Source organism: Besnoitia besnoiti, chromosome III (genome assembly GCF_002563875.1).
Source record: "Besnoitia besnoiti strain Bb-Ger1 chromosome III, whole genome shotgun sequence".
Lineage (NCBI taxonomy): Eukaryota > Apicomplexa > Conoidasida > Eucoccidiorida > Sarcocystidae > Besnoitia > Besnoitia besnoiti.
The window spans coordinates 1,145,153-1,165,776 of NC_042358.1; the positions used below are offsets into that span (position 1 = coordinate 1,145,153).

General features: G+C 57.7%; 3 protein-coding genes across 3 annotated transcripts; 1 reads left to right on the forward strand and 2 right to left on the reverse strand.

Moving 5' to 3' along the window:
- Nucleotides 1-1,772: 1,772 nt before the first annotated feature.
- On the reverse strand, nt 1,773-5,701 carry BESB_044810 (uncharacterized protein; the record flags this gene model as incomplete). The annotated part of the gene is made up of 10 exons (XM_029362932.1): nt 1,773-2,370; nt 3,284-3,347; nt 3,566-3,647; nt 3,751-3,803; nt 3,924-4,049; nt 4,162-4,234; nt 4,619-4,674; nt 4,826-4,872; nt 5,112-5,191; nt 5,648-5,701. 10 exons carry the CDS (start codon nt 5,699-5,701, stop codon nt 1,773-1,775), a joined length of 1,233 nt encoding a protein of 410 aa, XP_029220298.1.
- A 2,087-nt stretch (nt 5,702-7,788) lies between these two features.
- Nucleotides 7,789-17,081, forward strand: BESB_044820 (uncharacterized protein; the record flags this gene model as incomplete). The annotated part of the gene is made up of 9 exons (XM_029362933.1): nt 7,789-8,859; nt 9,471-9,824; nt 10,592-10,716; nt 11,130-12,953; nt 13,227-13,357; nt 13,760-13,929; nt 14,292-14,531; nt 15,296-16,231; nt 16,548-17,081. The coding sequence occupies 9 exons, from the start codon at nt 7,789-7,791 to the stop codon at nt 17,079-17,081; spliced, it is 5,385 nt and encodes a 1,794-aa protein (XP_029220299.1).
- Nucleotides 17,082-18,095: 1,014 nt separating this feature from the next.
- BESB_044830 (uncharacterized protein) lies at nt 18,096-19,136 on the reverse strand (the record flags this gene model as incomplete). The annotated part of the gene is made up of 3 exons (XM_029362934.1): nt 18,096-18,237; nt 18,512-18,705; nt 19,047-19,136. 3 exons carry the CDS (start codon nt 19,134-19,136, stop codon nt 18,096-18,098), a joined length of 426 nt encoding a protein of 141 aa, XP_029220300.1.
- Between the last annotated feature and the right edge of the window lie 1,488 nt (nt 19,137-20,624).

Sequence of the window (20,624 nt, forward strand, 5' to 3'; positions counted from 1 at the left end):
GCGGTTCAAAGTATGGACGCATCGTTACCGCTTACTGGCAGGCGCCCGACATGCCCCGGAATTCATGAGGTTTGTCCACCCCGCTGGACAGGGTGCCGTAGAATATGCTCGGTTGCCTGTCATATCCTAATACGACCAGTCACTATGCGATTCACTACGAAAACCGACTCACATGTTTCATGCCTTGTCTGTTCTGTGCAAGGCCACCGCACGTTACACTCGGCGGCAAACGCTTGTCGTGCTTGCGGTGTAAGTCGCTTTAGATCGGGGATGTCGTGGCATGGAACAGCAAAGCCCTGTGAATCCATGAGGGAGACAATGTCCTGTGGAGAGCCTATAACCTGTTCTAACCGTGGGAGGCCTGCACCTGCGTGCCTCAGCGTCGTAGGACCAGCCCTCGGGGCAGGTATGAGTATAGTCCTGAGCTAACCATCCTTGCATCTGTCAGCCACCACGGCGAAGCCAGATTCCAGTTTCTCACCACAAGCCACCTGGTGGCACGGCCATTCGACCTGACCTGGCCCATATTCGGTTAGAGATATGTTAAAGCTTCGAGTTTTAATGCGGCTGCGTACAAGCAACGGCAAGACGTTCCTTGTCTGCAGCCGTGAACCCCGATAGGTCCTGCATACATAAGATGTCGCAGGACAGGTGCGCCCTCTTCAAAAATTCATACTCGTACTTGTTCAGCTTCGCAGTGGCCCCTATAATCGCTAGGCACCGCCGGTTATTTGCCATAACACCTTCAAAAGCGAATTCCACTTACACTGGCGCAACGCATTTTCCATCGAAGCTCCACCCGTCTTCCAAAGCATGAGTTCTCGAGTCACAGACCAATAAGCGCTTATGAGTGAGTTACCTGGGCATTCTTGCGAATAATTTCGTCCTCCCCGAGTTTCGCACAAGTCGTCCATGCATGGCCACTTGATTTTGCACTCTGCGCAAGCTCTCATGAGCGCATCTTCAACTGAATGGCGCTCCAGCAGTACCTGCAGAAACTTCGGACTTCTGTTGCGGCGTTTTACCCTCGAAAGCCTATAGCACGAGAAGTTGTGGGGCGATGGATGCTGAGAAAAGGTCTCGCGAACCAGAATATGAGGGCAGGGTCCAATGTAATCAACGGGGGCGCGGCACTGAGTATCACTTATGTCTTCCCATCCAGCGGGACACTGCTTCGAATCTGCGATGTACTCAAGTGCTCCTCCCGATGAAGTTGTCGGTTTTCCCCTGTTCTGGACTCACAGTTTCTGGGACAGATTGTGTCGACCTGCAGTGAGGGCGTATGCCGGAGGCGACACGAGTGTTGCCAACAAACGATGTATTTACCACTGGCTCCAGATCCTGCCATTTTGATTTTGTTGCGAGCTCTTGCTGACAAAAGCGATCAATAGGTCTCGATTCAGGTAAATCCCCTCGTCATCGGGTATTACCATGACTTGCTGTAGGCACGAGATGAGTTGCAGCGGTGCGTACTTGATGACCTTCGATTACCTTTATCACGAGAGGAATATTTGTGTTCATCAAGGGGTAAGTAAAAGGGCGGTTGGGAACGGCAGCAGACGCGGAGAGGAAGCCTAAGAGTTTATTGGCAAGGGCGCCGCCTAGTGACCTCAGCAGCGAAGCAGGGTCGACTGCGGCATGGATACAGTGCCCAGGTATAGAGACCTTCTGGGGAACGGGTCAGTGCTTACGACTAGGTGCGTACGACTGGGAAAGGGGAAATGGCTGAATCGACATTGGCGCGGGGATCGGAATCGGCGCTGCCGCGGGGGCTACAGGTATGCTAGAGACGATTGGCACGGCCCCTGCGACCGTCGTGAGAGGTGGCGGCTGTGGCGCCGCATACAGTTGCGAGGCGGAGGCTGTGGCTGCTCCTTGTGCGGTGCCGCCGACAACTGAGCAGTGGCTGTTGAGACAGACCGACAGTAATCCTGGACGACAAAAGGTCTGCACAAACCTGGAGTTTCTCCTGCTGGAGACAGCGCAGTCGGTGGTGGTGGCGCAGGTGCAAGCGACCGGCCGCTGAGTGTCGTTGTCTGGCCATAGAGGAGGTTCGGTCCCGTCGACCCTGCCAGGGGTATACCGGGCGTTCCCGACAGAGAGCCAAACACCGGATCATTCACAGTTTGGCCTGCTGCTACATTCCACTGATAGCGTGGCTCCGCTATCTTTACTGGACGCCCCCACACATCTCTTTGAATCGGCCCGGCAGTCGGAACCGGATTTAGTAGCAGACGAGAGCCCGCCCTGAACGCGTTCACACGGCCGCAGCACACCGCGACTACAGCCCCATACAGGCTGAAACTCCATAGTTGTCGCATCGTTTCAGTCAGTAGGTCACTAAATTTGCCCCGTTGCGGGAACACAAACCTGCAGGGACCGTGATTATCCGAAACATTTTTTGTTCTTCGCGTGCGAATGCATCTGTACAGTTCCCAGTGGTGGATGTACACTGAGTACTCTTCGAAAGAAAACCCCCCGTGAAAACGGTAACTCATTGACTGCCCAATTGCTTGCAGTTACACTGGCTATCAAAAAGGCTGGCGAACTCCGAAGGCGTCAGACAGCATCACTAGGATAGTAGTGGGTTTCTATCCTAGGATAGTAGTGGGTTTCTATCCTAGTGATGCTGTCTGACGCCTTCGGAGTTCGCCAGCAGGGTTCCTCGCGAAACGTGTGCCGTGACCAGTTGTGGTGTGTCGCTCTTTTGAAGAATGGGCGGCGCCTAGTGCGAAGAGTAAGATGTGTGGGTTTATGCCAGTGCCGCTGCATAGGGGCATGCAATCCACCGCTTCTCAACAAGTGTATGGCCCATCTTCACGGTTGTGTGGCCTGTAATACGGGAGCGGACAACACGCATATTCGCGACAGCATCTATGTGCTGCAACTGGATGGGCGTTCTCGTGAGCATGTGCAAATGATGACATTTCCAGCCTGACCTGAAAACTCGAACTGACCAGTCTAAACTACCGCGCATCCTGGAGCATCTGTTTTCCCTCTACGCTTTAGCAAACACCATTCTTGAACACGACTGGAGTAATACCTTCATAACTTTGCCAGATACTTGATGAATCAACACCTACGGGACGTCGTGAATGCTTCAATGAAAGTAGGGGTTCGAAGACGTCACCAGGTGTTGAGGGCTGCGACTATTGCCGAAACAATAAATACCCTTCTTCACCGATACGAATTCGCGTTTTGAAGAAATAGCAGCGAGAGAAGCCCCCAGCACACGTCAGAGGATGCGGGACAAGTCACGCGTAGGAACTAGCGGTTCGCCTACTCAAGACTGAAGCTGCCAGACTCTTTCAGATAATCAAGCATGCCTTCCGGAAGAACAGGCGTATCTGCACTCAAAAGCGTAGAGCAAAGCACATCAGAATAAAAACTCATACGTGGAATGAAGCTCAGAGATCATCTGAACGCGCACTCCAGCTCAGAGACCTTCAACTATTCACTCTTATAGACCCAATTCACATTACAGCATCTCTTAGGCAGTTACGGCGACGACGGTGACGGCACCCCCCTCGCTGTTTCGGCTCAAAAACGAAAACGTTCCACTTACCTCTGTCGGCGTCTTGCTTGGTGTAGTAGCTCTTGGATACGTAGCGGAACGGGAGTGACACGGTCTCGCAGCCTTTGTCATCCTGTAAGTACGCACTCATGAGAAACACATCCTACCCCTGTTAGGCAAAAACGCTTCACCTCTGGAGGCCGCATCCGTATCTACGTCCTGCTCCATCTACTTACCACGGGTATTTCGGGATCGTCAACGAATGGAATATCAGAGAGGGGAACCTGATCTGAAGAGCAGAAGTACCATCACAGAGCGCTCCATATGGTGTGACAGCCAGTAAACACGCACTGGAATGCTAAGGTTGTGCCCGTTCAGTACTGGAGACGGGCGCCTCCCCCTGACTCACCTTCCAAAACTATTTTCGTCACTAAAACTGCTGTATTCGTCGTCATCTGCTCTGGTCCCAGGTTGCGGGCATGCCGGAGGTCATGTTTCCGGACCTCTGCAGTTCTATCGTCCGAAGGAACATTGCCTGAAGCACACTCAAGGACTCGTTTTCACCATCTGAGCACTTGCTCTGGCTCATTTCTGTCTCTTGTATCCTTGTTGCTGCAACAGGCGCTGCTCAAGGTCGAAATACGTACCCAGAATGCCTCCAAACACGCAGAGCTCAAAGTCCTTTGCATCCCCAGGCGCCAGCGTCTGTTCGGCGTCCATCTGAAAGGATAGAAGGCAAGATGCCGCAAACGACAGGACTCATGATATGAAACGTAGCGGCACACTGCCATGCTGCATCGGCGGCGTCGCGTCTCCCAGTCTTTTCCACCGTATCACCGCATGGAAGGCCCTCGTTGCACTAGCATAGCTCTCCGCCCGTCCTACCATCAACGAAGAGTTGAGGCGGTCAGACAAGGTGGCCGCCCTGTTTATGCGTTTGATGCGGCAAAGTGTTAATTCGTGGCTCGGCTCTCTATTTCGGGTGATCCGGAGTGACGCTCCAGCCGTATAGCGCTCCATGAATAGCCTTCCGCGCAGGAGATGCAACTAAAAGTTTTGGGCACGCACAGCGATCCCCTCACGACGCGGGCAGGCTTGACTTACATCCAGTAGAACTGCCTTTTCCCACGCTAAATCCTCCTTTAGTTGGCCAATGGAGTCTGCATGATACAACAAAGCAAGGGGGAACGAGAGACGCATCGTGTTCAGGCGGCGAAAAAGGAATTCATCCCCACCTTCAGATCCGTCTCGCCGCTTGCTGCGCCCTCAGTAGTCCTATCTGTCGTCGCTACAAATAATGTCACCACTTACCTGTCATAAACTTCGCCTTGTACTTCTTCCTGACTTCCGGAATATCACTGAGGAAGGATCAATTCCCACAAACACACACATACATACAATGCCTATAAACCGGGTCGCACGTACACCTCGAACTCAGCTGCAGACATGCACGCAGAGCCACGATGCGCACGCAGGGGCCTGAAAACGCGTGGAACGAGTATCTACAAAGACAAAGATGCATTCACTCGATAGACAACCTGTATGCCCTCCCTCTCTCGCATCGAAGTGTCGAACAACGAGTGAGTGTCCCGCCCACCTGTTCAGGATATTTGTGAAGACGACGCGGTCTTCTCCGACAACTTGGCAAATATGCTCATACTCGAGGCTACACCATTGCTGCACAGGAGGTAACGCGAAAAAAGGAAGAGCGTGGTTTCCACAGAGCGATCGGCAGCATGTTTTCAGCCACGAAAAAAGAGCCCAGTTGCCGAGAAATTCAACAAACGCCCCGCAGGAATGCTTTGTGCCACACCCAAGACACGTCAGTACCGGCGTCGCCCCCGAGGATAACTCATTTTCTGCTGAAAGCGAATTCGCGTGAGTATATTCGTCGCTGTGGAGGATACTCGAAAACGAAGGCTTGCCGTCCAGTCGGTGACTTCATCCTTTCTTGCTGTCTGCTCCCGAGTAGGGAGACAAAGACGCCTCGTCCGGATCGAGCCGGTTGTCTTCGGTTTGCGCTGCTAGCCGGGGTTTGAAACAACCTAAACTACAGGGTGCGGCAGTGTGCACTCCTGGAGCGCTTTGAAAGATGGCGCCGAGCTCTCTTGCGGAAGCGAACGTTGACCTTACTTCGATTTCATCTTCTATATTTTCAACCAAATAGCGCCGTTGCGAAGACTCCATCTTGGCGATAAAGCGTGCGTCGGCCGTGGCTCCCAAACAATTAGGACACGGGATCCCACACGCCCCCCAGATGAGGAAAAAGGTGCGGCAGAATCTTCAGCAGCTCGCGTGACCGTGGCTTAGCGAAAAACACTCAAAGAATGAATTGTGTAGACTTCTGCGAGCTAGCGGCCGACGGGAAACCCTAGCTCAGAAGGCCATCAAAACAGATATGCTCTTCAGCACGGAGCCTAAGACAACATACAAAGTCGTCGGCATATCCACCGTACAAACAAACCTGAATTGTTATGTGGGCTCGAGTCAACGAACTGCTATTCCGTTCTGACCCGGACGATGACGCTGGGAATATCGATGGACAGTGGACGAAAACTCCAGTCTTTTCCGGAGGAGTGGAAGGCTGCAGATGCGGCCGAGAAGTTGCCCAAATTCAGCCAGAAAATTCAGGAAATAGAAGCTGTCTCTATCAAATGGAAAGCCGGGACGCGCCCGATACGTATTGGAAACAGGCTAAACGAGACCGCTCCAGCAGCGGCGATTTCCGCAGTTGCTTCTCCGGCAGACGAGAAGCAGTCACCAAGCGCAATCACTAAAACATTACGCTGTCAGGGGCACCCTGGACACGTCTTGCATCCTGTTTTTTCGCGATGACTGCAGAAGATAGATGTGTTCCAGTTTCAAATCGTTTTTCTTGCTCGGGTTCGTTCCTTCAGACCAAGCTCATGCATCGAAGACTCGACTGTTTTCGCCCGCTTTTCGCATGCAGAAGCGCGAGCGAAAGTCTCACTGGACTGAGTCCACATTCGAAGAAATCGCCGGTTCCTCACCTACCGGCATCGCTCAGAATCATTGTCTGCAGGTTCTAAAAGAGGACCAGACAAAAGAAGGCTTGCTGCGTTTGTGTACGAGGCCCAAATATGGCGGGAAGGAGTTCGTTGCTTCCGCAGGTCCCTCCTTCAGTGCCGCTTGGCGCATGTCTTGTTCGCCGTCCGCCTGTGTTTTTCTTCTCTGCCAGGGGCGAGCTCCGCTCTCCCGCTTCCGGTGAACCGGTGAATTGAGGCTCTTCTTGTGCTTATTAGCATCCAGAATCTCAAGAGGAGGCGCCAAACAGAGAGGTGCCGTCTTGGAGGCCTGGGCGTTTGCGAAAAGCATCTGCGCGTTATGGCCCCCCGGTGTGCACGTCGCCCTAGTTCGTCTTTGCATCTTGACATCATCCTGATGATTTCGAGACAACCTCGTTAACCATGAACCCTGCCTGTTGTTTCCTGATGCATGTGCGGTAGGATACCCTGACCCTAGACATCACAGCAGCCGTCACTCCGCCCGTAAAAGCCACACAGAATTGCCGGGACGTCTGCATTCACTTTGTGGTTCCCTCCTTTATCGCTTCCACTTTCCGCCTGTCAATTTGTTTTCCACTCTTCCTTCTTCTGAGGAGATGAGCGGCCTGCGAACCTGCTGCCGGTGTCGGCGCTGTTTGCCTCTGCTCAGTCTGGCTTTATTTCTCGATCGCTCAGGCCCTGCCCTCCGGCGTCATCCCCTCGCTTCCCTTGCGTGCCCCCTTCTGCCTCTGGCTCTCCTGGGTTTCCTTTCATTTTCAGGTAGTGATTTCCAGACGAAAAAAGTAAAGACTGACCTCCGGTGCCGGCTTCGAAGCTCCTACGATTCGTCCGCCTAGTCTCAGGTGTTCTTTGCGGCCCTTCCATTTTGTCAAGTTCTTTTCCTCGCGTTTCCAGCGCAGGCACTTTCCTGTTTCGTTGAACTTCCTCTCCAGCAGCGGACCCTTCGCTGCGACTTGGCTGTTCTTCGTGGACTTTACGTCTTCGTCCCCGTCCCCAGAGCGCCGTATATAAGGCCCTTCCTCTGCTCTTTCGGCTCTCGTTCTGCACCCAGGGCCTTCTCTGCTGCCTCGGTTTCCTCTCGCCAGTTCTTTCGTTCTCCCGAGTGCGCCTTCGGTCTACTGCTCTGTCTCTTCTCTCGCACGCCCTCGGGTCTTTTCTGCATCTCCTTCTTTTCCCGTCCCGGCTGGTGCGGTGTCTGTCTCGACTCCTTCCGCTGCAAGCCTCCAGTCTCCTCGCGCCGCCCGCAGAATGGCGACGCGAGGGCGCGGCTCCGCGGAGCTCGCTGGTCAGCTGACGCATCCGCAGCGCGTCGCGCTCGGCCTAGTGACCAGCCTCACAGGCTGCGCGGAGAGGCGGGCCCTCGCGCTTCTGCAGAGGGCGCGCTGGGACGCGAACGCGGCGGTCGATCTCTTCTTTTCCGCGCCCCAGCCTCCGCGCACCGCGGCCTCGTCGTCCGCCGCGTCTTCTCTCGCGTCGTCTCGAAGGCCGCCGCCGCGCCCCTCCAGCGCGACGGCCCCCCGCTCGGCTTCCGCGGCGACTCCCGGCGCCCGCGTCAAGACGCGTCGAAGCGCCTCTTCCGCGGGCCCCTCCGCCGCCGCTCCGCCGTCCGCCACTTCGTTTGGCGCCTTTCCGGCGGCGAGCCCCGCGTCGCCAATTCTTCTTGACGACTCCAGTGAGGGCGAAGAGGCTGGCGCGCAGCAGACGCAGGAGCGGGCCGCTGCGGCGGGCGCCGAGTCTCCGCTCGCGGCTGGCGAAAACGCGCGACCGCGAGATCGCCAGAGACCGCGCGACTGCGAGAGTCAGCCACAGGCGGCGCCAGGCGCGTGCAGCAGGCGGAGTGAACACGACGCGCAGGCGCAGGGAAGAAAGCGGGTGTTGACCGAGACGAAGGGGAGGCCAGCCGACGGAGTTGAGGACTACGATGGCGCCTTGAAAATCCGGAGGACAGAGAGTCCCCCCAACGCGCGAGGCGTCCGCCAGCCGGCACCTGCTTCGTCGTCGACGCCTGCGGCTTCCGCCGAGTCATCGGTCTCACCGCTGCAGGCCGACTCAAGCCCTGCGGCGGCAGAGAAGAGGGCGCTTCTTCTAGTCGATCCGCTGCAGCGGGCCCAGAGCCGAAAACGCGAAGAACGCGCCACAGAGGCTGAGCAAGTCTTCAAGATCCTTCAGCAAAAATACGCTTGGAGACACCGCGAAATCGAGCGGCACAAAAACCCGCTCAGCACCTCCGGAGTCAAAGGCAGTTGGACTGCGTACCTCGGCTGCCTCACCCTCGACTCGACCGTCATGACAGCTGCCTTCACGCGCCCGCCGGCGACTGTATGTCCTCGACGCAACGCAAATGTGTGCGACGCGATCCTCACGATTACACGCATACACCGGCACTCCTCTATATATCTGTTTGTGTCCGCAGAGCCGTAGAATCGATAGCGCTTGCTGCAGGTAGTGTGCGAGCTATATATGGATATCTGCATATATCTACCTGTATCTGTATTTCTGTGTCTCTATATTTCTATGTCTATCTATGTCTCTGTACCTATGCCTATAAGCATCTATATAAGGTCGGCGTCCTTCTCATGACCGACGACGGCTAAAGTCACAAGCCCTCTTTCCTATTCCTTTGGTGGGGTTCGTTACCGGCCCAAGCGACTGTCGCCTTCCTATTTGGGTTCTCTGTTCATATTTAGCCCTCAGAGTCTGTCTGACTCGTCTGCATGCTAGATGATTCACGGTCGTTGGTTCCTGGTTGCCGCACTGACAGCGCAGCGAGATGCAGTAAGCAGCGTCTGTAGGAACAGCGGCCGTGTGCGTCCTTTCTCTCGCGAGGTGCGTGTCTGCCTCGCAGGAGGTAGGATTGCTGCAACCTTGCTTTCCATGCGCACACACTTCAGCTACTCCTGCGGGGTTTGTTCGCTTGCTTGTCTGCTCAGCCGCAGATGCATCTGGTGGCGGACATGCGCGTGCAGCTGCCGAGCTCGGGAGGGACTTTCTTTGCGCAGCGCCGCGCGCCGCCTACGCTCTACCGTGTCGACCCGCAGGACCGGGAGCTCCGCGAGGAGGCGCGGGCGCTGCTCGAGGGCGCCTCCTCTCAGAAGGGCGGGAAGGTCCTCTCTCGCGCGCCTGCGGAGAAGAAACGGCCGCTGCCTCCGCTCGCGACGCTGCTCAGCAACCTGACAGACGCGTCCTGCACGCTGCGCCTCCTCCTCGGCGACCGCGAGGCCGGCAGAATGCAAAAAGACCTCACCAAGGAGATTCTCCTTCTCCTTCTTCTCGATGTCATAAAGGTGGGCGATCGAGTGCCGAGAGACGCAGCGGGGCCGCCCCGATCGCACAGCGTCTGCTTCAACTGCGCCCCGCCCCGCCAAACTCCACTTCTCTGTCCAGCGGGGGACGCAGTCCATGATGCCAAGCGGAAGAGAGAGAGGACTGTTTTGGCGATGAGTTGTTGGTCAAGCGTTCGTGTCGTCTCGCACGCGCGAGGGCCTCGCGGCAGACCGGACAAAACGGCCTTCCGAGGGTCCTGGCCTTGCCTTCGTCTGGGGGGTGGGGGGGGGCCGTTGTTGCTGGCGAGATTCTGTAGTTTTGGTTTCTGGGTCTCTTCTGCCTCGTTTGAGGCGTCTAGCTGCTGCTGGCGCCCTTGCGCCTCTGCACCGTGTCTGTTTTGCTTTGGACCCTTCCTTGCGGTTGGCGTCGGGGCTCTCGCGCCCCTCGTCTCTGTGTCGGCTTTCTGCCCAGGTCTCTGTGTTGCCGTGTTGTGGCTGTCGTCTGGAGGGTCTCCGCGCCTTCACGCTTGGTTCGATTTTCTGCTGTTTCTGCCTCGGGCCACTCATCCGAGGGGGACGCAGCACCGCGCCTTCGAGTGAGGTCGCCGAGGCCTGGGTTTCGTTTTGTTCCTGCCGTTTTCTGTCTCTGAAATCACTCAAAGGTGTCTCACGGCTTCTTTCCTGCGTGCTGGATGGGGCTTGTCTTCGGTGCCGCAGACTTCCGAGTTTCACGGAACCCACCTGCGTTTCTGTCTGTCGCGCTTTCTGTGCGCCCGTTTTTTTCGCAGGTTCATCTCACGTGGCTTCCCAGCGCGCCGCCGGTGTTTCCGCTGCGGGTCGGGGTGACTGTGAGCGTCGCGGTCCACGTGTGTCTCACCTCCAACCTCTTCCGCCTGGAGAAGGCGAAGAACTGGTCAGAAGAGAAGCCAGGAAAGCTGGAATGGAGACGAAAGAGGGAAGGTTTGATGGCGCCCGTTTTCTTTCATGCTCTACTGATGCCCCAGTCTCTTCCGCTCCGTTAGGAGTGCGTGACGAAGAGGCGAGAACGACGATGCCGCAGTGAACCCGACGTCTGCGACACGACGCGAGTATCGTCTGAGAGTGCTGGTTACGTTGCGTACCTTTTCTCTTCACTGTGTACTCTTCCGTGCGACGTCAAAGCGACAGAGGCAGGTGCAGATGATGGAACTGCATGTTGCTTCGGGCGTGTGGCGCGCCGCGTGTCTCCTCCGGCTTCTTCCCTGCACGCAAGTAGGCGTCGCTGGTTTCCACTGTCTCCTCTGCACCTTGCTGTATGATGTGTTTGTGTGTTTCGTCTTCGCGCAGTGTCGACCTAGACCTGGGAGGGCAGTCCAGCCACGCCCTTGCGCGGCTCTTCCGCGCCGTTGGCGCCCCGATGAAGAATCAGGCCGATCTGCTCCCTGCGGGTGTCGCCGGCGATGGCGGGTGGGGCCTTGGCCTTGTCCCCATGCCGTCTCCTGCGTCCCTTCCGTCGCTCGCTTCCTTTTCTGGGGTGCGAGGCCGCCTGACGGCGCACCGCGTGCAGGAGGGAGCCGGCGGCGTGGGGAACTCGGAGGGCGAGCGAGCGAGAAACAGAGAAGAAGACGGCGAGAGAAGAGAGGGCCGCGAGCCGCAGGAGGGCGACGACGACGAGGACGAGAGGCTGAGTGAGTCGGAGGACGAAGGAGCGCTCGACGCGGGAAACCGGCTCTCGGATTTCGTCTTCGGCACCGACGCCGTGCCGCCGGCCGCTCCCCTCCCGCCGCCGGCTGCCGCGCGGCCTTCGGCTCTCTGCGCGTGGCCTTCTTCGCTGGCGCAGGCGTCGGCGCTGCGCAGCGGTGGGCGCGGCCCGCGCGGGCGTCTCTGCCCGTCTCCGCGCGTGTTTCGCACGACGCTGCGGCGATACCAAGAGGAAGGGCTGCAGTGGCTGGTCGCTCGCGAGGCGGATGACTTTGAGCTGCTGACGAAGAAGCGCGCCGAGAACGCCAAAGGCGGGGCCGACGCTGACCAGCTCACGTTCCTTCCGCCTTCCTGGTTTCGCCTCGAACTCCCTGCGGCGGTGCCCGCCTCTCTCCGTGCTTCTTCCCCGTGTCCGTCGCGGGCGAGTGAAGAAGACGCCGGGTGGTCCTGGGTGCGCGGAGACGGGAGAGACGCAGACAGCTCGGCGGCTGGCTGGAAAGGATGCGCGAACACGCTCAAGTACCTGTTTTGCAATTTCGACGTCTGCGCCTTCTCGCTCACCTGCCCGACGTCCTCCATGTCCGTCAAAGGCGGCATTCTAGGCGACGCCATGGGCCTGGGCAAGACCATTCAACTCCTCGCGCTCGTCTCCACCGACCTGCTGGCGCCCTACGACCCGCAGCTCCCGCTGGCCTCAGACGGCGCAGGCAGCGACGCCGGAGACGACGCAGCTGGCTCGCGGGCGCCGGCAGCGGCCGGCGGCGCAGGAGGCGGTGGAACCGAGGGGGTGCGCGGCGACAGCGGAGGGAAGGACGAAGGCCGCCGCGGCGCGCGGGCCTCGCTGGATGCAGGGAAGGGCGGGCAGACGGCGACGCGCGAGGGTCCGGAGAGAGATGTTTCGCGCGGGCTCAGCCCCGAAAGGGACCGCAGTGCCGGAGGCGTCGTGCGCGCTCCTCCTGCGCCGCGTCCGCCGCGCCCCGAAGCGATCGCGCAGCACCTGAAGCCGGACCAGGAGGGTTTCTACCCGGGCGGCACGCTCGTGGTGGTGCCTCTCTCGCTGCTGTCGCAGTGGCGGGAAGAGATCCTTGCGCACATGCAGCCCGGCGTGTGCTCGTTCTACGAGTACTACGGGGCGGGGCGGAACAAGAGTCCCGCTTTCCTCGCCTCCCACACGCTGGTCATCACCACCTACCAGACTCTCGCCACGGACTTCCGGCAGGCCGCGCAGGGCGGCGCCGCCGCGCTCAAGGCGACCGGCCTCGGCGCGGCCTCGCCGCTGCACGCCGTCTTCTTCTACCGCGTCGTCCTCGACGAGGGGCACCTGATCAAAAGTGCGCCGTCCAGCCAGAGTCAGGCCTGCTGCGCGCTGCACGCAGAACGAAGGCAAGCCGATCTCCAGCGTGCGCGAAACTGCGCCTGCACACGCGTCTCAGCCTTACCACACAGTGGAGAGCTTCACGTCGCGGAACTGTACTTCGGGAGACCGGCATGCCGCACACAGACCTGCGGCAGCCCGTTGCCTCCCGCCCCTCTCCCTTCCCTGTGACGCGGTGTGCCTGCATCGAAGCCACACGAGAGACGCGAGGCGCCTAGTCCCCACATTTCTTTTCGAGTCCCGTCAGGTTCTTTATTCCTCACTCAAACTCTTTGTTCTGCATTTTGTGGTGGCCTCGGTTTTGCTCCTACAAACAAGGCACGAGGCACATGTCTCATCTGGCATTTTGGTTTGTGTGCGTTCTTCAGGTGGATGCTGACTGGCACGCCGCTGCAGAACGACGTGAGCGACGCCTTCGCACTCGTCAAGTTCCTCAAAATCCTCCCGATGGGCACCGCGGCTTGGTGGAACGCCCATGTCGCCCATCCGATGGAGCGCGGTGAGCAAGCGATGGGGCGCCTGCGTCAAAGGGGGAGTGAGGCGCCCTGCGCGGTCTCGAGGGTCCACGTCTGCGTAGGGTAGCAGTGCGCAAGCTGAATCTCGGGCACATCCTCGCCCGGTTCAGGTGGTGTGCTGAAGTGCTCTCAAGGCAACAGAAGAGCAGCTTCTGGGTTTGTGGGAGGCGGGGCTAGGCTCGCATTCGAACGACGGCAGACCAAATGCAGTCTTGTATGGGTATGTTTTCCTCCTTACGCACACACTGGCAAACGACGCGTGCGCCTCCCGATGCGCATGTGGAACGACCTTGGCAGTTCTACTTGCTGCGTTGCGTTCGGAGGTGCGTGGCCTGGGATTTAGAGTTTAGGGTTCGTTCGTGTTTGCGCATCTGTGTGCTTCTCAGGTCAGACGTCAGCGGCGATCAGCACAGTGCGCAGCATTTTGTTTCCGCTGATGCTGAGACGGCACGCGAATTCGAAGGGCGAAGACGGGAAGCCGATTCTGCCACTCCCTCCGATCTCCTTCCACTGCTTCAACGTCTGCCTCACGCCCTTTGAGCGCGAACTCTACATGGTGAGGCTCTGCGATGTGCAGGGAGGCGCGCCCTCCACGCGGATAGCGCGACGCTGCCCCTAAGTCGTGCAATGAGGCGGCAGACTTTCGTTTGCTGCATGTGCCTGCATCAAAGAGAGGAGTGTGGACGGATAGGTTCGACGCTGCGTGAATCTGTGCATTGGAGCATGGGGGACAGAAAAGGTCTGCGGAGCGGGAATCTGGTTCGAAACACGGATTCCTACAGGCGCATGCATGTGCTGGCGTGCGAGGCCTCATGCAAACATACGAGGTGTGGCGCGGCGAGCGCGTGGCGCGTTTTCGTCCCTTCCCGACTTTGGTTGTGGTTGATCTGTGCGGCGTGGGCGTGTCGGTTTCCGCAGGCATTTTTCACGCGCAGTCGAGAAGAGTTCGAGAGGCTGCTGAAGGCCGGCGTGGTTATGACCAACTACTCGCACGTGCTGCTCCTTCTCTTGCGGCTGCGGCAGCTCTGTTGCCACCCCTCGCTCGTGACGGCCCGCAGCCGTGATCTGCAGGAGCGAATTCTCTCGGGGACCCCGGAGGACGTCGACCGCCTCCTCGGAGCTCTCTTTCGACGGAAAGACGGCGACGCGGACGGAATGGTGAGGCCATATCGCGCGAAAAGAGGCACGCACATCGAGACAGGGGTACTGGGTGAAGAATCCGCGTGTTTCGGGGGGAGGGGGGGTACGGGTATGAATAGGGCTGTGCGGTGTTGCGCCTCGTTTGCGAGGAACCACGCGTGTGCGCGCATATACTTATAGATGTGTAGTTGCGCACGTGGACACAAAGAAAATGCGAAGGGGTAGGTGCTGACACGCGCGAGGCCGCAGACGGGTCCGCGTGTTGCAGAAGCGCGACAACGGGAGCGCGGCGCGGTAACCGGACCAGCCGGCTGACTCCTGTGCCGCGGCGCTGCGCACGGCTCGTGACAAACTTCTCGCCTGGGCCTTGACTCCGACCCAGCAACAAAAACCGTCTCCGGGTCTATGTGTCTGCTGCTTTATCTTCGCGACCTGCTATCTACGAAGATCGCGTCTCCACTGTCGGCTGGCATGGGATGGCCGACTCAGGCCGGAGCCCCACGTTTGCGAGGTTCAGCTGCGTTTCCTCCTGAAGCGCCGTGGATCGCGTTGGCTGCCTCTGAACCCGCGAGTGACGCCTCCGAATCCGCGAAAAACTGCGCAGGTCGTCTCGTTTGCCTGCCCCCCCCCCACCCGTCCCATGCACACTGTGTCTGTGTCCGAGTTTTTGAGGGTGCCGCTCGGGGGTTCGCGCCTCGTCTCCGATGCTTGCGCAAGAAAGCGCCTTGGTTCAGCCGACTCACGACTGCAGCTGGGTCACGCTTCTGTTTGGATGCCCGCAGGCGCCCTCGTCGTTCATGAGCAGTGTTGTCCAGGACGTGCGCGAAGGCCGCGTAGAAGACTGCCCCGTCTGCTTAGATTTTCCGGCGGAGCCGGTGCTCCTGGCGTCGTGCTGCCACACACTGTGCCACGCCTGCGCGCTGAACATGTTGCGGCGGAAGCAGAACGAGTGCCCAGTGTGTCGGCGCAGATTCGAGCGCAGCCACGTCAAGCTCCTGCCTGCACCCGCGCGTCTCGGCGTCGCAAACGGGGCGGCGACGGGGCCGGGCGCGAGCCCCCCAGGCGAGGGGCTGGGCGACGCAGGCGCCAGCGAGAAGTGCGAGGAGTTCTTCTTCAGCACGAAGCTCAAAGTGGCTGTAGCCCTCGTGGCGGAGGACGTGCGCCGCGGCCGCAGCGCCGTCGTTTTCTCGCAGTGGACCTCCATGCTTGACACCATCGAGCGAGGATTCGCGGAGTACGAGAAGCAGCGGAGACCCCACGCGGGAGCCCAGGCAGGAAGGCCGCTGCTGCCGTATAAAAGGCTCGATGGAAGCATGACCAGCGCACAGAGACAGGCCGTGCTCGCTTGGTTTGCTCACAGTAAGCGGGGCCCGCACGACCCCGCGGCCTGGCGGCGGACGGACCAAGGAGAGGACCACACCCCCCAGGGCGACGCGTGCGACAGCGAAGGGCCGTTCGCGGGAGTCTTTCGAGATCTTCGAGAGCAGGGCAAAGGCGCGGGCGAGGCACCAGCAGACCGCTGGCAGGAAGCAGACGTGGGAGACAGCCCTATGGACAGCGACACCGACGCCGAAAACGGACGGATTCTGCTTTGCTCTCTGAAAGCCGGAAACGTCGGGCTGAACCTGACGCGCGCCTCCCGGTGCTACCTCATGGATGGATGGTGGAACCCCCAAGTGGAGAACCAAGCGATGAAGCGAATATGGCGATTTGGCCAGGTGAGAACGCAGCTGGGAGGTGTTCGCGGAGTCCACGTGGGCTGAGTCTCCACACCTTCAGGCCGAGAGTCAGCACCATGACCACGTATAATGACTGCAGGCGGCCAGGGCGGCGCCGCGCGGACTCTTCTGCTTCAGATTGCCGTTTCTAAATGCGAAGCTGTGGGATTTTAGTGGCGATTTGTGCAGAGCTTCGGCGTATCCGGCGGGAGCTGGGATTTAGCATGTCGGCTCGCGGTTCGCGCAGGTTCTTCTACGCATTCGCATTTTGATGGTAGCCTGTGTAAGCGGTGATTGGCATTGCGTGTTTCTGCAGGAAAAACCGGTGAAAGTAATTCGCTTTGTGTGCGTGAGAACGGTGGAAGAGCGTCTGGAAGAAATCAAGGAGTTCAAAGGCTGGATGGCGCGCGGCGTCTGCGAGACTGGATTGGGCGTCGACGAGGTGGACGAGCAGGGAGTCCGGTCCGCCGGCCGCCCTGAGTCGTTCGATGAAGACAAACGGAGGGGGCGACTTTCGATTGAAGAGTTGAAGCGGCTCTTCAGAGGCTTCGAAACGGAAGAGGTTACGGGCACAGAAACGCACGACAACAGGAGGTATCCAGGACCTGCGCTCCAGCAGGGCCTGGGCACGGCGGAAGACAACGGTGAAAGCGATGCGGTAGCGACGCGAGGCTCGGCCTCCACAACGACGCCGCTGAAACGACCCCAGGCGCCTCATACCACGCATGTGGAAAGCGCTGGCGGCTTCGGGGACCCGCAGGCTGGCTTGAAGGGCTCTGTGGCAGCCGAGACACTCCTGTCAGGGGCAGATAGTGCAGAGTCCGTCGCAGTTTCTAGCGACACCAAATAGAAGTAACGATCGAAGTTACATGGCAAACAGCGTCTGCCAAGCGTCCGCTGCACCAGACGTGCGCGCAAGATGAGGGAGAGCATGAAAACCTGAGAGAGGGGCGATGTCAGAGGCTTTCTCCACGAAGCCATGAAGCTGTTTAGGGCGGGCGCACGGACACCACGATGTGCAGGCGGCATGCGCAACGAAATCGTAAAACTGAACATAATTCAGTGTAGAGTCAATTTTGGACTCGCGGGGGCTGGAAATGACCCGGCTCACCCTGGCGGACGCCGAGAGTACACCGCGTGCAAGCTTTTCCTGTCAAGCGAAAGAAGTCATCGTTAACGAAGCACTTGTGGAAAACAGCGGATGCACTGCGATAGAGGCAGCGACAACGCACGGGTGGGAGTAACGTGTCTGCTGTTTCCTTTGGTTCGGGACGCTCTCAAAGGAGAGAGTGAAGCCGCTTGTGGGGGGGAGGGAGGTTAGAAAGATGTAGGTAAGGGGCCCTTGGTGAAGACGCAGTGGGCGAGAGGAAGTCTTTTTTGCATGTGTGGAGTTGTTGGGTTTCAAAGAGCGTGGTTCTGAGGCGTCAGGTTCCTGCAAAGTGGGATGGGTACGAAGCCGCCGTTGCCCAGAAAAGGAGGATAATCGGCGGGGGCACTCTCTTGTCCGAATCAGTTGGTTTGCCTCCATGTTGTTGAACGCATTCTAGTGCTTGCTCGATGCCGGTGCTGCTTCAACTTGGTGAAAGGATTTCTTGTCACTTGTCTTTTGGAGATGCGTCCAGGTTGTTCTTTCCTCGATACAAACTAGGCACCTGAAACCGCTTCTGGTTCTTGTACTTCTTTGTTTCAGTTTGCGTTCGAGCTGATGTTGATAGCAGTTTGCATCAGGTCATTTGCTTGATTTCTGCGGGATTTTAGAGTCTCCTTTAACTCACAGTGGTTTGAGCTGACGAAGCGGTATACGAGAGGCCTGTTTACGGAAACGGATAGATATTTTTCATCGACAGCACTACAGGTGTTTACGTCAAGTAACTGGTCTCTCCTCTACGGACTGATCAATGACCAGTGGCATGCCGGCGTAAACCTGGGGATCTGTCTCGGGCGCGATGCGAAAATCACCGGCAGGCCTCGGTTCTCGTCGGTATGATTCCTGGTCTGGATTCAATCTAAAGACTAGGCATCATCAAACCCACAAGGGATGCAGTGGCGTAGCTCCGCAATGATGCTGGTTGGAAAGATGGTGTGCAACAGCTGCACAATCTGTAGAAGGATAGCGGTACGGATTTTCGTTGATAGAATGCCCGCATGAAAGTTTCTCACAGTATACGAAGAAGTCAAGAATGGCGAGTGCTTATTTCCATGGTGGAGGTGAGACTGTTGCTGTTTCAATTGCAGTTGTCCCAGTCTGGGTGCCTTCTCGAAAGTGTAGGGGTCTCTTACAAGCTGTCGTGAGGCTCCTCGACTAGATTCGTTGCCTCTGCAAGGATGTCTCTTGCTAAGGGCTCCGCGTTGTCCAGGCCCGTCTCGCTCAGAAAGACTGAGAGGGTATTTTGGTAGCGATTGAAGAGAAGGTACTCGCGAATCAACTCGTTGACTACAATGTTCACTGGAGGTAACTGCTCAGGGGCATTCTTCTGCAGGCAGTTGCGAGCCACACTATCGCAAGCAACAAATACAGTAAGTCAACGCACCCAAAGCTGCGGTAACGGGGTGGGTCATAAGGCGTGTCGCAGCCTGGAGAGCCGTATTCGCCCTCAAGGAGATATGTTTTAGACGTGTTGACTTCGATACGGTGTAGCTTTCTTAGGTGGACTTCAACATCACAAGGCGGAGTGGCATAACGAAGGCCATGCCAGCCCGCGCACTATCATCCTGGGACTCAGTGGAGGGACAGATGTGCTTCAAACCAGGCAGAATAAGAGACAACTGCTTTCCGTAATGCTTGTGACTAAAGGCTGCTGTCGCTGCCATGTACCTGTTCTTCCATCGAATGGTAAATCTCCGCACGGAGACGAGACCGAAGCATACTCAGGAGCCCACGGGATTGGAGGGCCTCTCGGACCATTTCTGTAAGCTCTAACCGTTTACTGGACATAGTGCATATACTTTGAGTGCAGAAGCCTAGTGTCCGTCAGCCAGAAAAAGGAGGTAACTCCAGCCGCTGCCGCTCCGCAAAATCACCCGCAAAACTGCCTCTAGGCTCATCCGCCAAACGACTAAGTAGCTCTAAGCGCTCCTTTTTTTGCTTGAACACGGTTTCCCGATTACCAAGAGGGATGTGCTGCCGACTACTAAACATGCACCATTGTTTGGTGCATGCTCACACTTTACTCTAGCCGCCCTAGAACAACCCACAGAACATAACATCCACATCGCCAGTTTGGCACAGCCGTACAAGAAATGAGCGGCAACTTCCGTGGACGGTCTCCTGTCGGATAATATCCAGCTAAAGTACAAGGGAGCCGCGAAAAAAAGGCCGTCCTGTTTCCCTTTCCGTGAATCTACGCGGAGGCCCCGAGCCTCCGCAACAGGAGACCGGAGCTTTGCGGAACAGTGCACGGTATATCGAACGCTAAGTTGCAGGCATGGGATAAAAACAGTAGTCCATGGAAATCCGGAGTTAACCCACTCCACAGAGAACACCGGAGCATTCAGGAACTACCGGATAGCGTAACGCTGGGCTCCGAGAATGGGGTATGTCGGTGGACACCTATACTGCCAGTGGGGTCGATTGACACACACACATACACTGTGCTACTGTAGCAATAGCAAGCACAAGGCCAGTTTACCTCCAGGGCGAAACGCGTCAGCATATAGTTGGTAAGTCGCACAACGTACTATCAGGTTAGGCACATGCTGCTTAGAAAACACGTTCCTTGGGCCCTGCATGGGGACCCGCGTTCGCCAGCCCTGTGTCATAGTTCCTGCAGCGTAATAGTGTTACGTTAAGTGGTTAGAGCACCGACTGTCTTACACTCACCCACAGTAATGCACGAATGTAGTACTTTCAACGACACGGCAGAACATCTTCACATGCACCCACGGCATGTTCTCTTTCGCTTGAATAGACCCTGTAGACATCGGGTGCTCCTCCGCTTGAGAAAACTTCGACTGTTGGATGCTTAGTCCCATGCCGGATAATGGTGCACCCGGAGGACAACAGCAGGCACATCCTCAATTCAGGATGAGGTACGCACGGGTTTACACGACCGCCGCAACAAACGCGGGGTCCTCCTCTCTGGCCTCTCCGATTTCTCAATACAGGCCTCCTGCTACCCGACGGGAACACTACAGAACTAGGCATAAGCGTAGTGCCAGGAGTGCTGCTCTGGCTCTCTCCCTTCGGTACCCGAAACACAACGCCTTGGCGTTCCCTCATTCGTACGATTACGTGATAGCCGTGTTGTATGATCCCCATATTTCTTCACACCTCCACATTCTCCGCGCCAGTAAGCTATAGCGCTATTCTCTAGATGCACGCCGGCGTCGCGGCTGTCCGCTTGACGACGACTTTGTGCAAACGGTACGCGCCCTCTTCTACTAACTTCGTGGA